This window comes from Tachypleus tridentatus, chromosome 6, assembly GCF_004210375.1.
Source record: "Tachypleus tridentatus isolate NWPU-2018 chromosome 6, ASM421037v1, whole genome shotgun sequence".
Classification (NCBI taxonomy): domain Eukaryota; kingdom Metazoa; phylum Arthropoda; class Merostomata; order Xiphosura; family Limulidae; genus Tachypleus; species Tachypleus tridentatus.
In genome coordinates this window covers 128,761,139-128,780,597 of record NC_134830.1, presented here as the reverse complement: position 1 = coordinate 128,780,597, position 19,459 = coordinate 128,761,139, and the positions used below count along the sequence as shown (strand labels likewise).

Sequence of the window (19,459 nt, the reverse complement as noted above, 5' to 3'; positions counted from 1 at the left end):
TGTAGTCACATGAAAGCCTAAAGCACAGCCACAGGTAGTAGGCAAACCCAGAGGATGCAAAAACTGTGTCATGGTGGAGATAATGTGAGATGAAGGTCAGTGTGGTAGCCAACATGCTCCATCGCAGTACCTACTCCAAAGGCTGACCAAGATGAGAAGCAAGCAAGAGAAAAGGTGTGGTGGTGGATTTGATGTGAGATAAAATGAAAGAACAGAAGATGGGAAGGAGACTAGATAAAAATGCCAACTGAATGAAATGTTAAACCCAATTGGTAAGGGTAAAGGGAGAGAGATCCAAAGAGGAAGAAGGTTGACAGAGAGTAAATAGCTGGAAATGGGAACCCCAGAAGGATAGCCACAAAACAAAAAAAGAAAGGGTTCAGAACTCTCAACGGCAAAAGGCCAAAGTCCAAACATGAGTATTAAATTTGTTGCTATTTACATGTAAAAAAATGTAAAAATTAGGAACTTATTAGTACAGGTATGAAAACATTATGTATAAAGATTTCTCACAATACTCAATATTCAACATTGAGGGAACCACACACATAGCATGGGTGTGATTCTGACTCGAACTTTATTTATACAAAGCTGTTATACTGTGATAAACAGTTGTAGTATATTCTAAGATGGTGTAAGTACAGAAATAAAACTAAATGGTAACAGACGTAAATAAAATAAAGTTTAACTGATAAAACTTCCAATATTTATTTAAGTAGACCTACAGATCATGAATATTAAATAAGAAGGTAAGGTGAAAAGAAGTATTTATATTCTTAGTATGAAAATCACTTTTCACTCAAACTGTCTTAGCAAAGTCTTCAGAAAAACATACACAAATCTTTAGTGGAAATACTTTCTTAGAATTCTCATTTTTTGGCAAATAAAACTTTTAATGTTAATTATAATACACAATACCCTCAAAATAATAGGTTAACATTTTCCTAAATTGAAAATTTATTTCTAATATTACTTATCTCTGCTGATACTTCTAGCTATTACTTAGCGACAAAGGTTTCAGCTTTGCCCATCTAAGCATTGGTCACATTTTTCTCTCTTGCTCTATCTTTTATACCCCACTTGTCTGCTCTTAGTGATTATATCTAGTGACACTCTCTATCTATGTCAATGCAGTTCTATTATGGTACTATATACAAACACCTTATTCAGATACTTTTCCAAGTTTTTTTTGAGACTGATACTATCACAACCTTTAATACAGGCTCTTAATGGGAAGGAAGGATGGGAGAATTTCATTGATGGTAAGTATTATTGGAAATACATTTTCAATTTAGGAAAATGTTAACTTCTAAAAAATACTTACCTTCACTGATACTTATAGCTAGAATCAGATCCTGAGAAGGAGGAGGGGCCAGAAAGGGCATTATCCATACAGAAAGTGTCTGTACAGATCTTCAATTTATCAAAGTAAGATTGGTGCTCAAATGAGAGAACCACACTACATCCAAAACAGGCAAGCTTTTCATCATGAATTTAGTTCCTGTAGGAAGGGTGGAATTGTACATGAGTGATCATCACTATAGGCCAACACAAACCAGAGAGTTGAAGTTCCTCTACTCAGGATTGGAATTAAGGGATCTTGGACTTTATATCCCATGTTGGTGGCTGGGCCAATTAATTGTTGTTGTTTAGCATTTATTGGTGCAATGCAACTGGGCTATCTGCACCAAACAACCAATAAAAAAAGGAAAAGTAAAACTGTTGTAAAATTTAAAGATAAAGAAAAACTAAAGAAACTTAAAAAAGCAGGTAAAAACTTAAATAGGATAAAAACAGCCAAACATGCAAAGTGGAGAGTGTCACCATTGCCAATAACACTGTTCAGTGTCACGAGTAAACTCGTGGAAAAACACATCTAAACTGGTGCCATAATTCAAAGTCGTAACAACAGTTCGACAGTAAAATATGTCACAAAGGCAATAAATTAAAAACTGTGACCAATGCCTAGCCTAGCCATAACTAATTTACTCCTTCCAATCCTTATGGAAATAAGACTGCTACAGAGCAACAGAAGGTTTGATCCATAAAAGCTTGCCATCAAGTTGTTCACTCCAAGTTGAGTGCCAACTGGGATGGAGCCAAGCTCTGAATACAGGACAGTTTTTCACATATGGGATAAGCACAGAAGTGATAGCATCACAGCAGGCAGACTTGGCTGTGGTACCTGCAAGCTTTTTCCCACAAATACTGATGTGGCCTGGTATGCAAAAAAACATGGGTAGAAATAGAAGATAAAGAAAAATAGGCCAATCAGTTTTGAATATCAAAAAGAACAGGGTGAGAACTGACATGAAGAAACTCCAGGGCCAGTAGAGATAAGAGAATCAGTATAAACATTACAATTGGTGTACTCCACAGCTTCTATGTGATCTAGAGCAAGAGAAGTGCCATACAAGTTTGCAGTGAACAAAGACACTGTAGGGGGAAACAATCACCAAACCACAAACAAAAAATGGCAGAGCCCATAGAGTCCCCTGATTTGGAACCATCCATATAAACAAGAATAGAAGAACAGTTTGAAAGATGTTCAGCAAAAAGAAGACAGTACTTCCAGTTGGGAATATCTATCTTCTTCAGATGACTCAAATAAAGGCCACAGGTGTGGATGGTAATAAGTCACAGCGGGATGGGATGATAAGTGGAGACAGCAATGTCATCTAAGGACAGTCCCAATTCAGCCAGCTACACCTGAACAAGAAGGCCAAAAAAATAAAGAGCAGACTATTTATTCTGAAAGAGCATAGCATATTGAGGAAAAAAGAAACAATCCCTGATGGAATGCTATGGTATGATTGCAGTTTTAAAGCAAACTCTAAAGAAAGTTGCAAGTGGTGGAGGTGAAGAGGAGGTTCATTGAACTAAGTGTACAAACTTTGGACTGAAGAAGTGCAGAGAGCCACCATGCACATTTTGAAGCCCAAGATGGCAAATAGGGCTCATCTTCTTCAAAGCTGAGGTCCTGGAAGAACCACAGACCAGAAACTCATAGTTCAGTTTAAATCAAATGAGGGCTTGATAGATCATGAGCATGATCTTCTTCTAAAGAGGTGGAAGAGAAGACACAAAGGATATCCAGCGTCCTCATACACTTAACACATAGCTGCTTGATGTGTGAAATGGTCAGCTTGGTCACAGATAAGCCTCAAGTACTTTGCTTCAGGGACCATAGGAAGAACAACATCACTAAAATGGAGCTCAGGATCAGGGTGAACACCTTGTTGGCAGCAAAAGTGCATGCAAACGGTTTTAGAGAGAAAAAAAAAGTAAAACTGTTTGCTGTGGTCAACTTCAGCAAACAATTGAGGGCAATCTGAAGCCACTGCTCAATAATTCTCATGCTCAATGACTGACCAAAATGTTGAAGTTGTCAACACAGAGCCTGTTTGCAACAGTAAGTGGAAGTTTAATCTTCACACTGAAAAGTGTGACACTCAGGATGCAACCCTGAAGGACTCCAAGTTCCTGTGGGAAAGAACAACAGAGTGTCAAATCACTTGAACTTGGTATCACTGGTCCATTCAAACATTTTTGATAAAAATGAGCAAAAGACTATACAACCCATATGAATTGAGGTCTCACAAAATGCCATACCTCCAAGTAGAATCATATGCCTTCTTGAGGTAAAAAAAAACCCAACAGAAACAAGATGTTGTAACTTGAGAAAGGCTTCCCTGATTGGCATTTCAGGTTAAATCAGGTGACTCACAGTTGATCTCTGTTGTAAAAGCCCACTCTGGGTGAATGAAAGGAGATTGTTTGATTTGTGGAACTATACAAGATAAGAATTAACCATAATTAATAAATAAATAAAGTAATTGGATGAGAGTTAAAAGGAATCTTGGAATCCTTTCCAAGCTTAGATAAAGGGAGAACAATAACCCAGCATCAAGCATCAGAAAAACATTCTCCTGACAGATACAGTCAAAAACAACCAGAAGAAGAGCAACAGAGACAAGAGAGAGATGGCACAGCAACTTCTAGTGAATATCATCAGGTCTGAATGATATACTGATAAGCTTGAGCCCACCAGTGTAAAGAGGAGATTATAGACATAGAGACAATCAGTCCAAAAGGAAAGAGGCAATTGCTCAACCTGAGACTTGATGGTCAAGGTGGGTGACAAAACAGAAGTACTAGATGCACAATAAAAGCTCTCTATGAGAGTATCAGCACCTACCTGGCCATCAGAAAGCAAGACTGAAAAGTAAAGGAAAGTGTATTGCCCACTGATCTTCCATATCTTGTCTCATATGCTAGTTGTGAACTTGATACAAGATTCCTCCTGGCTTCGACATTTCACCTGCTGAGTATGAGCACAGGCCCACTGAGCACATTTAGTAGGTTGGACTCCACCATGTTTGATGATACCATGGAAAATGTGTAGATGCCAGCTGTCACTGAAATTGATGGCACATGTGAAAGAGGACCAGTTGGCCTGATTCAACTTTCACTGAGGCACACAGTTTAGGTGGTACTAACCACAACTGATTTCTCTCAAAACTACAGGAAAGTTATCATTGCCCCGCGGGTCACCCTCCAAGAAAAGTGAAGGGAAGAAGAAAGAGAGATCAATGTCAATAAAATACTAGGTGCATGAAAATAAATATAAGAATCAGAATTGAAGAGAGAAAGGTTGTGATCTGAAAGCATACTCTCTAAGGCATGAATCCTCCCATCAATATCAGCATCACCCCAGAGGGGTTTATTATATCCATTACAAAGGGAGGTGGCAACTTTTCAATGAGAACATAAAGGTCTAATTGATCATAGATCTCTCCAGGACATAAGTAGAGAAAGCAAACAGCAAAAGTACATTCTGAAGGAAATACAGATGTATATGGCCTCCAAGTATATATCGAGTGGCAAAGACAGGGCAGGCACATACTAGTCGACCAGCAGTGCTACCCCTGCATGCATTTGCCCATCACCCAACCTCTCATTCTGGTACAAAGAAAACTGCCAAAAGGTTACTGTATAAGCAGGTTTCAAAAACGTTTCTTGTAAAGTAAGACAGATAAGATGATATCTTAATGTCATCTGCATTAGAATAGAAACCTCAACAGTTCCACTGTATCAAAGTGGCCATTTTTAATTAGGCAGAGGAGAACTGGGCAAAGGACCCTTCCATTTTTGTCCATGCCATTTTTCTTTAGTAGAAGGAGGATTCTGCTCTGAGTCAAGTGAACAGGTTTCTGTCAGTGGACATAGTTTCTAGGGGCTGAGGGCATGAATAAATAATCATTCTGCATCTCTGGGTCAAAGAAAGTAGATGGACCTGAACAGAAACTAGAATCAGGAGCCAATGGAAGTGGATCCAAGGAGCCACTGAAAGGAATGTTGGAGTAGACACTGACTTGTCAACTCTTTTAATTATGGAAGGCAAAATATTCTTCACGTGGTTGGAGGACTCTGTCAGAAATACAGAAAGATCTGTCTGCACTCCCAGTAAAGCAGTGGAATGTAATACAGCAGCATATGTTCAAGACAGAGTTAGGGACGGTACCCTATGAGGCTCATGGTAGAAAATATTGTTTACAGTTTTGACATTCTATTCCTCCTTCTCCTCTACCTGCTTAAGGCAAGAATGAAAGAAAGAGGGGTGAGATCCACTATAGTTAACAGAGTGAAGTTCCAGGCATCATGGTCTTTGTCACTACAACAAGCACACGTCAAAAAAATACAATAAAACGCCTTGGAATAACTGAACCACTGACACTGGTCACATTGGAGAGGGTTGGGAATATATGACTGTACCTTATAGTTCAAGTAGTCTGCCTTGATTGTGGCAGGTAAACATGGCAATATGAACATCAAAATAAGAACATTTTAGGCAGCATTTTTCTGTCCTTACGAGTGGAGTTACAGCACATAGCAGGAACACCTTGGCTGGAGAAATCAGTGAGGATCTTTGACTCAGTAATGTTCTTTAAATTCCTCTTAAAAAAAACTCCTCTTGAGGAATTCAACATAGCATGGATAGTAATCTCAGTGGGTACATCCCCAATGGCCTTCAAATTCAGGAGTTTGGGGTGTTCTAGTGTAAATGTTTTTACCAAAATGTCACTAGAGTTCAACTTCCTGACAGACTTGGGGGAGTCAGAAAGTCCTTCTGTTCCTTTCTCAATGAAAAAGTAAGACATCAACCTTAAGAATTTTTCTGATAATGAATGAAGAATGAAAGATCAAGGTGTGGAATCCAATTGATATGGTGACTATGCAACACAGTCATCTATGTGTGGTCATTTTGCAATTATCAGTTTTGTTATTATTTTTTCATAAATTGGTGTATTCACAATAAATATAACAAATTTCAGTGCCCCCTGACCCTACCATGAAGCTCTATGAAGGGGCACACTACAATGCCAAACAAGGATATTACAACAATGCTAGGGTTTTGAGCACATTATATCCAAAGACCAGCTTTAAGAATGTTCAACACTGGTAATCAATTGACCTTAACCCAACATGACCAACCTACCGGTCCTGGTGGACCACACCAAGACCACCCACCTACAGAAATTCAAAGTCAAAGTGGTACACTAGGGTTGGACTCCTCCATTTTCAAAATGGCAAACATGGAGATGGACATTCAGATTGCACAAGAGGTGAACTGAAAGTACAGAACCTTCTCTGAGAAGCCCCTTCACCAAGTACAGGAATCCACCTTGAGGGAGCTAGTGCAATTAACTGCAACATTAAATATATATATAAATACTATCGATTGTATCCCCAACCTGAAGCCATAGAGTGATACCTTGAAAACTACCAGAATCATAAGAAAAAGTAAGCAATGCAAAAATAGACAAACCTTCTCTTACACCCAAAGCAGCCCAAAAGACAACTTATGCCCATTACCCCAATGACTGGAAACTGGATGTGGTAAGAAGCAGGAAGAAGTATCAGTAGTGGTGGATATGTTTTGCACTGGGAAGTCCTGAGTAACAGCACTCTGGAAACAGTGCAATAGGTGACCCATGTTCCCTAAATTTTGAAAAGCAAACTGACACAATTTTATTCAATCTAAATGACAGACATGGACACAGGGACAGGCAGGGTTCTCTTCAGCTTTACTCATGATAATCTATGAATGGCAGTTCATCATAGAATTGTAATAATATCACCTGGTAATTTCCTAGGTTGTCTTATAGAACACCTAATTTCTACAATGCCTGTTGAAACCAGTAGTAATTATATTGAAATTATAGTGCAGAATTGGTTTGATAAAAGTGCACCTGTATGGGCTACACCTACCACAGAGTGGAACCCTCTGAAAACAAGGTAAGAGACCCTGAAAGGGAAAAATAAATATACTCATCCCTATAGATAATCTAACAAAAATTGTTAAGGTAGCTACAGGGGATAGGCAGACACTATCAGATAAAGAGATTGCGAGATCAGGCTAATAAAGGTATTGGGGTGGATCCATATACCAGTCTGCACAATGACTTCCAGTGGGTAATTTCGCTGGATTGCTAAGGTCACAGAAAACAGAAATCTGATCAGATGTGATTCTTGCCTATAAAATGAGCTCAGAATAAAGTATTTTCAAATATATCTAAAGTTATAAGAGCAGGCAACAAAACTTTCAAGACCTTCACAGGGCATGACCAAGAACAAAATATGATTGGACATAGAGAGTGAACAGATGAATTGGAGAAGAGGACTGAACCTCTTTCCCATCTAAGAGAGTACTGGGTAAAAAGAACTGGTCAGAGGACACAGAGATAATAAGAAAGTGGTATGTGGACAAAGAGCACAAATCACTCCAACCAGTTATGTTCATAAATCATCAGCCACAAAAACTAAATCTGTAGGTGAAGGTGATACATAACATATAAGAATCAGGTCACAACCAAGTGTAGAGAAAGAACATGCAACTTTAATCTACCTTGAAGATAAATGGAATGGGTATTTGTGATTTTTCTAAAATGATGAGAGGAATCTGTAGAGTACTGAGGACTCAAAAAATATCTAGTTGCAGTAATTGAACAGTAGTCAATAATAACATCATTGTAAAAATGGTGATTGTTAAAGATGCAAAACTCTTTGCGAGAAAGCCAAGTACAAAAATGAGTTATGAGTGACACTGCTAACTGTAAAGGATTCAACTTTCTCTTACTACAACATGTATGTCATTATTGTTGAGAAAAGTGCCTTTTGAACAAAGCAGAACTGAGACAGATGTATGTCAATCTAAGAAATTAAACCCTGTTGCTATGTGAACAACAGTGTAACTTTTATGCCAGAAGCTTGAGCATCTACATAGCTGGGTGTCCCATATCCAATCTGGTCTGCATCTACAGAAATAGTCTAAAATGAAGTGGAAGAGCTGAACACACCAGAAGGACCAAAGAAGCAGAGACCCAGGTTAGGTGGCCAATCTGGTGTAATCAACAGGATTTGTGCAATGGATTGACAGGGGAACTGAAAATACAGCAGGAGAAAGCAAATCCTAAGTCTCTCCACAATTTTGAGGACCACCTTCAATTACAGTTTCAGAACCTCAAAAAGGACCACCATATATCAAAATGCATCTTCATCCAAAACAAGATCAAAGACAATCTCAGCCAAAAGGTGACTCTCCTCTTTGATTATTGGGTGATACTAGATATCCAAGGTGGGGGAAGAAAGACTCAATTTGCCTCTGCACCAGAAATAATTATCTGAAAATTTATAACATAATTAGCTTACCAACTGGAAAAAGAAAGTAACCTTTTTTTTTAATTATTGTTACTAATCCAAAATCAATTGCATAAAATAATGCTAAAACTATTTCCAAATGATCATAATTCCAAGAAACCTGTTAGTGACACTTTGTTGAAAAAGGTGATAAAATGACCTGAATGATGTGCTCACATACAGTACCAGAATAAAGAGCTTTTGATGTAAATTGTAGGGTATCGGAAAACAAATATTGTCAAGGGCAACTGACTAGGGTATTAAAGATTAGAGCAAGAAGGATATAACCAAAGCAATGCTAAGACAGGTAAAAAAACCCTTGTGCTCAAGTAATACTATAAGTATTATCAGTGGTAGATATGTTTTGGAATAAACATGTTCTATGCAGTATGGTACTGGTTTATTCAACCAATGTTGTAAACAGTAATTTAAGATTGAAACTATCCAAATTTGTACAGTAAGTATCGGAAAACAAATATTGTCAAGGGCAACTGACTAGGGTATTAAAGATTAGAGCAAGAAGGATATAACCAAAGCAATGCTAAGACAGGTAAAGAAACCCTTGTGCTCAAGTAATACTATAAGTATTATCAGTGGTAGATATGTTTTGGAATAAACATGTTCTATGCAGTATGGTACTGGTTTATTCAACCAATGTTGTACACAGTAATTTAAGATTGAAACTATCCAAATTTGTACAGTAAGCTTTACTGTGGAATTTTTTAACTTCATATTTGACTTGTAAATTCAAAACTACGTTTCAAAGTATACTGTTAATTAGTACATATTACAAAAATGTTAACTTAAAACCTAGTAAGAAAGTGATTCAAAGCACTAATGTTTGAAAATATGATATCCTTTTTTACATGTTTTATGAAGAACTCTGTAATATTTGGTTCCATAATAATGTTTTTAAAGTTCTTGAATTTTTACTTGAAAAAAATCCATTTTTTTACTAAAAAGTAGCTAGAAGAACATATTATTTCTTTTAACTTTATAATATAAAAGTATGTAGATGATTCATGTGTTTACTCAGAGATAGAATAAAAGGGTTTCAGTTTCTAAATTATCTTAAGAGTAAACATATACACATTCAGTACTTTAGAACATCAAGACTATCATATTTTATTTCTGATGCTTTTCAAAAGGCTTCCATGCCCTACAAACTATTATTTTAAAAGAAAACTTGAAAGTTTGAGCTTCATAACAAAATTTTTAATACAAGTCTAATAATAACTAATTTATAAAATGCTTTCACCAAAAGTAAGAATATTCATTTATTGTAAAAATATAAAGAAACTCACCCTGTGGAGAGGTATATTAACCTTTACATTACAAGGATCTAAGTTTTCTAGAACATCAGATACCAAGTCTGGGTAAGAAAGTATATAGTTGTAAAATAGGTTCCATTCCTCCTATCACATGAAAAACTTAAAGAATTAATTAACTATAGCTTTATTACAAAATGAACAAAAGAAAAATAACAATGTTTAACAAGAAATATCTGTATAACATTCAGTATATGGCAAATCTTAAGTTTTCTGAACCAAATCATTTGTAAGAAATAATAACATCACAAGTTATTCTTACAAGTCATATTTCACAATTCTTATTTTACTTCTGTATCTTTGTAACATTGAGAATGATAACAAGAACAACAAAACTAGGCTACACTAGATTCATTTGCACTCAACATTAATGATAACATTGTAGCATTTATTGACAATTGTGCTGCTGAGGATGGGAAAAATGCTATAGCTTATCTAAAAATACTAGAATATTTTGAATTAAAACATTTTTTTTACTATTTGAAAGAAGCTTCTGAAATATGCAAGGTTGAAGCCAAGACACAGTTTCTGGTGTTTCCTTAACAGAACAATGTTGTAAAGAATTGAGTTCACTAAAGGTGAACATTGATGATTATTCCTGTTGCATCTTCAAGCATGGTAATACTGAATACAAATCTCATATTAATGTTAGTATGTTACATGTTAGTCAGCAACAAGCCCAGTGTGCAAATACAGAATATAGTTCCATGGAGAATCACAGTAACCATTCCTTTTCTTGATTATATTATCAGTAATATTTCCTCCAGATTTGAAGCATTTGTAAGGAAAGCAGCATCAATTTAGAAATTTATGCAAGCAAAACTCACAAAAGAGTTTCTATCTCTGATATTAGACATGTAGATTTTTACAAGGAAGATTTGTCAAATTATGACATTTTTTATGAACAACTTGATCTGTGGAAAACAAGATGGCTTTCTATACTTTCTAGAACAGACTTTAGGAACTGACTGACTGCTTAAAAGTGTAATCCAATGAACCCAATATTTTCATATTGGTGGAACTCTTTGGCACACTGCCATTAAGTTCATATTTATGTGAATGTTCAACATTTGCTCTCTGCTCATTGAAAAACTACTTTAAGTGTACACAAACCAAATACTTGAGTGCTCTAGCTGCAATACATGATTATTGTAATACTGCTATCGACAGTGAGACTGTATGCAAGTTATTTATGGAAAAGCACCCCAAGAAGGATGGAACATGCTAACATGTTCTTTTAGTAGTGCATACATGTACATATATGACAGCCAATGATTGAAACAGTTACTACGCTATTGTTGTACAGAGTTGTTTGATTATTAACATAATTTAATAATTAATAACTACTCAGCATATAGATAATACAGTACTTTACTGTAACAAAACATACATATTTATACCAATTTACATCTAGCTTCCCATGTAGTGGTACAAGAGAATTATAATTATGATTTGTTGATTTGATTTATTTGTAGATTTACTATGAACAGCCATGTATTCTTTAAATTATATTTCATACAAAATTACTTCCACATTCCTTCTCATATAAACTATTTTGTAACAAATTTTGAGGGAGGGCATGACCCCAGACCCCCCATAACCTCAATAAGCTTTGCTTTCTAATTTGGCTTTGCACAGTACATTAGCATTTGATCCCACAGACTAGAACCCTCCTTTCAAACATTCTGCCTACAAGTCTGAACTGTCAAAATAAAAAGTAATGATTTAAGCACTGCACAGTTTAAATTACTGAAATGTTAAAAAACACAAACTTCTTCAACTATAATACTCACTCTTCTTAAGTAAGCAAACTGCTAGTTAATGTGACTTAATTAATATAATTTATTGTTTCATGGGTTACCACATGTGATACCACAATGACACTTTAAAATGTGTTTAAAGCTTTGCTCTTTTTTGAAAAACAACTAAAATATGAGAACATTTTCTAATGCCTTTATAACAATATGTTGGACTTTAGAACACTTGAAATTCAAAATTAATATTTATAATTTGATTAAGTACAAAGTGCATAAAAAATAAGAAAGAAAACAAAGATCTTACCTCAAGTTTCAGAAGACGGAAGTCTACAGATTCAACACTAATTAATGGTGGATAATGACCTTAAATTATAAAAGTGAGAATCAATGACATATTTCAGAGGGGAAGGATTTCTGTAGTTTACTTTAAAGTTAGCATAAAGTGATGATTAAAAATGTTGGATTCATATTGTTGCTGATAGGTTTTTAATAGAATTACTTGTATCTTAAACAAAAATTAAAAAAAAACCTTGTTTTATTTTTTGGCACTTATATATATACCTCCTAACATATTTAGACACATTTACACTAAACTAATGACATCTTTCACCAGAGTTATTTGAAGCCTTTGCTACAACCACTAATTCATAGTTTCTGAGGGATAAACACTGTTTCTAGATTTTGATATTGTGAATCCCAGCTATCACATAAGTATATGTTTCTCTGCTAAACCTTCAATTCGCCTTTAGCATCTTTGAGGAATTTCAAGTACAGGAATGTGTGAGTAAGGAAGTAAAATGTATGCCTTGAAACAAATTTGATATATTAAAAATGAGCTTCAAATTAATTTACAATCAATCACAGTTCAAATTCACATGGATAAGCAATCTGATGAATGGTTTGAACTTGGTAGTCATTTCTACTTTATCATCTTAATGCTTCAAATAAAGGTGAAACTGAGTAGAAGGTCAGTTGCAAAATGCATATGAAGATATTTAGTTCTGTTTATATGGAATGGACAGTGCATCAATAGTCCATGTGCTACAGCTCAAAATACTGAAAGGAGCTTTACCACATTAGCATTTATAATATAACTTTTTAAATTCAACATTTTCCAAGTCCCTTCACTGATGCACTAGTAAGTATAAAAAAAACTTATCTTGAAAATTAACTTCAAGTATATATATTTTTTATTATCAATTAATACATATAAGTGTTATATAGTTAATATTTCATACATTGTTGGTAATAGCAGCATAAATAAGTTTTTGCATCATACGAAATAACATTAAAACAGAAAGTTGATGATACAAGAGAAAGTGGAATAATAAATTGTCACCACATATATTCATTGATAACAATAATGACAAAATTTAAATTAATAAACTGTAATAGTAGTTAAGCACTGCAATTAGACACTAAATAATCAAAAAATAGCTTTATTACATTTACAAATGAAATGAAGAGAAACCTGCAGTGGAGAAGCAGGTAAGAAAAAAATGCTTTGACATACTGATTTTATAAAAAGTAATAATAATGTTATGAATTCCATTAAACCTGCAATAACTAGATAGCTAGCTATGATTAAAACAATGAAAAATAAATCTATTCCAAGGTTATCCAAGCTCAGAACCCTCAGCATTCCTCAGTTACATGCTAATAAAAGCAAGTTTTTACACCAAGTAAGAGAAGGTAATTTCAAAGTAGTTTTCATGACATTTTCATATTAAGGGCTCAGTATACATGGAAATGCACTGAAAACAATCACAAATATGGGCATTTATAAATGCCAAAAATTTGCATTTGGCATTCATAAAACATATAAAACATTTTACAGAAAAAACAAACAGGATGAACCATGAAACTGTGATGATACAAAATATGAATTAATACAGAAATATGAACATTACAATAAAACATATGCTACCTACCACTGTTTACAGCTTTTTGATGATGTTGAAATAACATAGCTAGTCTAGCACAGTTGTACTGAACAAAACATCCTCCTTTCTCTGCCAGCATTTCATAGTCCTTAGAAAGATGGAGTTTTACCTATACAGTTAAAAAAAACAACTCATAACAATGATTCTTCCTTTAGAAAAAGTTTTGTTATAAAATTTACAACTATACAGAAACCAATTTTTTAAAAATAATAAAAACTAATGCAAAAATTGTTCTGCTAAACAGAAAAAAGAAGTTAAATATTTCTACCAAATGCAAAGTTATGTCTAAACTTCTCCAAATGTAAATGTTGTGTTTTCTCATTTAAAAATGTAAATGAACAACTAGTCACCATCATTATGATATTAGTATGACACACTTTATGCTATAATAGTGAACCAACATGGCAATAAGGAATTAAAAATGTGTCTAAACTTCCAGGAAACTTAACCCTTTAAAATTTGGTAGTTGGTATAAATTTTATCCTTAACTCTGCATTAATAAATCTTTATAGCTTATAAAAGCCATTATATCTGAAACACAGACACTTCAATCAAATAGCAAGATAACTGTAGGACTTTTTCAAAGATAAATTCAAGTTTTGATCAATTTATGATTTTCTTGTCTAGTCTACACTAACATTTACAATTTCTTTGTCTATGTTTCCTAGGATAAGGTTTCCAGTAGGACTTCTCCTTAACAGGATCCTTTGTCTTCATTTTGATCTAGTGTTTCATGAAGTCCATATTTCCTAATCTGTCTGTATACTAACAAAGTAGATTTTGTTCGCATCTTCTATTCCTATCAGTCAGTTTGACAATCTTGTTGACAACTTTGCATGCCTGATCTCCACTCAGTGCTCTTAGGCTCAGTAGGTTCTTATCTTCTGTAATGAAGTCACTGTCTTCAAATTCTGCTTCTATGACAACCACATCTGATATGTCCATTTGTACATCAACAGCTAGACTCGCTAGGTCTTCTCTCTTTTCAAAGTACCTCTTGAACAAATTGTCATAGTAGACCTCAGTCATGTCATCCACTTTCATTTTATGGTGCATTCTGTTAAATGTCCTTTCTGCTTCCAGGTGAGTTTATTGTTGTTTATAGGTAGCAGAACTAAAACCTTGTTATTATAAAAGTGTTTTTGACTGTCATTGAGTTTGGTTTCTCCAGTAATACTGTTTTGATATGTCTGGTTTAATATTCTTTTCTTGTCCTCAATTCTGCAAGTCTCTTATTTCTCTCTGACAATTTCCTCAAGTTGTACAATGAAGTTTCTTTCTTCTATGTTTCATTCATCCCTCAAGAAAGTATATTCAATCTGTCAATCTCTGTGACTGGGTGGTTTGATGTCCTTCTTGCTCCTTTTCCCTTGAGCTCTTCTGATGACTGTAGTCACTTTGACAGTCTTTTTTTGGTATAGTTCCTCTGAATTCTTACTATCTGGTATGTTTCCTATTACCAACCTGCATAGTGATTCCTTGATACACCTGGCCTCAAGACTTCCTGCCTAATATAAAGTATCCACCTTTATTTTTGCCATGGGAATTTTATCACTGTCCCATCAATTATCACACACAGGTGCACTGTACCTACCATCTGATTATGGGGTACTAAACTGGTCATCTCTGCTGCACTACTGTATTCAGGATCAGATCTCATGAAATCTTCACTTTCTTGTCCCCAACATATCCTTCACATGTTGGCATATTATGATTTTTAGGCACCTACTGATATGTATCACATGCTCCCATCACTACTGGCACTGTTGATCTCTTAGTTAACTTGAGCTGACCATTAGTTATGCACTGATCAATAGAGCTTCCTTGCATTGATGTTGATAAATTGTCTTAATTCTCTTTCTTCTAGCAGCATTATCCACAGTGTCAATCACTATATTCTTGCTTACTTCCTATACCAAATTTATAAATTGCTCAAGCTACTTTATATTGAGACCTCTCTTTTGTTCACTTTTAATGGACTTGAAACCCTTTGCTATGTGTCCATTTTAAACCAAACACAGCATATCTTCTCCCTTCTATCTATTAACTACCTATAACCAATGGTAGATTCCTGTTACTGGTCAGCCATCACTGAATTCGAATTTAACTGGATATTCTTGCACTTGCCAGTTACATTACTTCCATGGACTTCAATATATTCTTTTGCCAGCTTGATTGTCTTGTCTGTGTCTCTTGGTGCTCTCTCCTTTAAAAACAGTAACATATCAGTTAAACATTTGATCATGAACTGTTCTTGTGTAATAGGTCTGCTAGTCCCTCAAAGATATTTTCACACATGGCAATGCCAGTCCATTTGGTGAAATATAATCTCAGATATGCCACAAACTGAAACACAGTTTCTCCAGTGTCATGTTTGACTCCTCAACTTCTGACAAAACCTTTCTTTGGTAAGTTCATATCATTTCAGTAAAGCCATTGTTAACTTGTCATAGTCCATGGCATCTTCTGACATCATACATTTGTTGGTCTTATCCTGTGAAAAGTGGGCTGAGACAGACTGCCCAAACATCTTTGTCCCAGTTGTGATTTCAAATAAAAATTTCATACCTTTCCAAGAAAGCATTCGTGTCATCTTAATGTTCATCAAATTTGGCAGCACAGGTCAGCTATGACTCCATTGTCATTCTCAGGTCCTCCTTCAGTGGTTGTGATAGCTTTGCAATCTCAATTTGCACTCTTATTCTCTCAATTTCTAGTCCCTCCTGTCTCTCTCTTTCTTAACTTGTGTTCTTATTCTATTTTTCTCTCTATTTCAAGTTCTTCATTTCTCTCCTTTTCATTGTCTACATTCTCTTCTCTTTGATTCTTCTTCTTTCTCATAGTGCACTGTCTTTCAACTCATTTATCAAAAACTGTTGGCATGGTATAATTGTAACCTCTATACTATTTTCATTCCAATGACAGTTGTGCATGTATAAGCCTACTTATTTCTGCTGTTATTCACATTTTCTTCCATTGACATCATCATATAATCTTGACTGTGGCTCACAAATTATTCAGATGTTAAGGTTGTTATGTTTGCCAATTGTCAATTAAAGGCTTTTACTTATACATCTTAATAGCATAAATATATACTGTGTTGTTGACAGAGAAAGTGCAGCATAATCTGAAGACAGTGACATCAATAATATGTATAGCACAGATGGGAAAAGTAATTATATCCCTCAGTAACAATTAATAATATTTACATCAATAAAAAAAACTAAAACTCCAACATTTCAGTTACATTGGTATATTATATTTTGAAGGTAATTTGAGGGGATAAGACATAATTTCAAAAATGTTATACTGTAATTTTGTCCTGGTGAAAATCTGAAATTTCAAGCTCTAAAGGTTACTTCACCATATTGATAATTTTTTTTTATTTTAACAACAAAAGTGCACAAGTTTTCCAAGGAATCTTAAATAGTAATGTAATGTATTTTAGCAAAATGAAGTACAACAGCAGTCCCTTGTTTTGAACAGACAGACTACAAGGAATGCAGATGGTCAAAAGCACTCAACAAAATCCTGAGCTTTTCTTGTTTCACTTAGTCAGAATTTGGCCATCATTTTTAAAGTGCACTTACAGCCAAATATTATTTTTGCAACAATTGTTATTTTTTACCATCTTTTAAAGCAGCATGAAGTTCTACTACATTATCATCTAAGACTAGACAATAATGCATGATTTAACATGGGTTACTTTAAAAAAAATTTCATTCATCTATAACATCAATAAATTTAATTTCTAAACTTTTCACTGTACTATAAAATTTAGGTCTTTTAAAAAAATCCAAATGGTGAGAATCATTTTATGTACAGTAATCAGATAGAGAAACTGTTTTATACCTCCTTTTAATTTCACATTTGTAAGCCATTTTTAGAAAATGAAACTATGACAGAAGTTTTTACTTTAATATAACATTATATTTACGCTTTTGAAGGAACAAGTATAGAAACATACCATTTGGTTTTGACCTGTGCACAAAATATCAAAAATCATCTTAGTTTCAGTCAAGGTCTCAAGACAACATCTCCCTGATTCATCATCTATGTATATATGTATGAGAAAAAATACAAACAAAATAATATGGTGAGAAACTAAGACAATTACATAATCAACATTATACATATGCTACATTCCCCCCCTACATGCTTGCTCTTTTCTTGGAAAAAAATGTCTTGAGAGTAGTTATATGAATTTTACTCAACCATGAAAACTTCCAGTAGAGATAGCATTAAATATTATTGTTACTAACATTTATGTCTTTAAAAGATATTGCTTTATAATTACCAAATATTGTAAGTAGGCCAAAGAGGATACCTTGTAGTGAGAGAATCAAAATATAAATGTAACCTGAGTATAGTCACTAGTGTTACTTTTATCATAGTTTTTCTAATAAAAATATGGATTCATTCTTTGTATTAAAAAATTGTTACATTTAATGTATAATACTATATGATATTTACTGAATAACATAGCACATAAACTAACAAGGCAGGATATTTTTTATTTGTCAAATTTATCATATCTTATAAAAGCATAATAGAGATATATTGCTTAAATATTTAAGTCACTAGACTAGCATATAATAGCTGTAGAAGTAATATTAATAAAATCACCTCATTTACATTATTTATTTATGATAAAAGCAAAAACAACTCAAAGAAAAGCAATTTACACAACAGTAAGTAATGACATTGTAAAAGCAGTTGCTGCTGGTCAATGTCCCTCCTGTGAACATTAATTAAAAACTAGGGATGGTTCCATACTATGTGGACTGCACACTATGTTGTCACTCCATTATTATTATGTCATGTGGAAAACTAACAATTTAATGAAAACATAATATTTTAATTGTAATGGCCTAGGATTTGGTATAAGGGATATATTTTTCATTATTTTATAATACTTATTTATCACATATCTGTACCCTTTTTTGTAATCATCATTTCAGTCAATTTTAGTATAAACACTGTATGTGAAGAACACATCTATTCCCCTGAGTGTTCAATTATACATATATTACAATGTCAGTATGTGTTGGTTATAACTTACACCCCTTAATTACACAGGGTTGTGAGTTTAATTCATCTTAGTTAATGTTCTAGGCATCAAATCTGAGATAAAAACAAATCTACTGCTAAAATCAGTTCCAATGTTAGACTACATAAAGCCTCTTTGTATGCAGAAGTTCTTGAATATGGGTCACAACTTAATCTACAAAATGAATCATATACTACCACATTCTGAGGAATTTGATGAATAATCAGGCAGAATAGACACTTCATACTCTGTTCCTAGAAGGAAACAACACAGAAATGACTAACTATCATTATGAGCAAGAATAATTAGTATAAAATTCTGTGCCTTCCTGGACTTCATATCAGTCAGATTTGTTTATATAAATATATATATATATATGTGTGGTAAATAGGCATTTCAACAACAGGAGAGTATCTTTATACCTTACTGGCCAGTGTGCACCCATCTTAAAAATGACTTCCCCCCATTGTAATAGGTTATTGACTCACTCACTCACCTGCCTCAGTAGGGTAAATAGGGCTAGGAATATAAGTTCAACAGCAAGAGGTGAACAGTTGGAGATACAAAATAGCATCCAAACAGATGCCATGGTGGAAACAGTGCTGGTACACTCACCAAAGAACTTGACTATTAAACAGAAGGAGAAAAAAAACAAAGAAAGTGAGGTGATGCAACTGAGCT

The 19,459-nt window shown here is 34.3% G+C and overlaps 1 protein-coding gene across 11 annotated transcripts in view; it reads right to left on the bottom strand.

Annotated features, from left to right (window-relative positions):
* LOC143253635 (DALR anticodon-binding domain-containing protein 3-like) overlaps positions 1-19,459 on the bottom strand; it is a 103,147-nt gene that overhangs the window by 16,530 nt on the left and 67,158 nt on the right. For 10 of the 11 annotated variants that reach the window (XM_076507805.1, XM_076507808.1, XM_076507813.1 and 7 more), the window contains 4 exons: positions 17,696-17,781; positions 13,717-13,837; positions 12,090-12,148; positions 10,005-10,115 (listed from right to left, as the gene is read on the bottom strand). In XM_076507805.1, coding sequence (XP_076363920.1) covers positions 10,005-10,115; positions 12,090-12,148; positions 13,717-13,837; positions 17,696-17,781 — 377 coding nt within the window. The remainder of the gene's footprint in view (positions 1-10,004; positions 10,116-12,089; positions 12,149-13,716; positions 13,838-17,695; positions 17,782-19,459) is intronic. The other variant, XR_013029746.1, reaches the window with a different exon arrangement.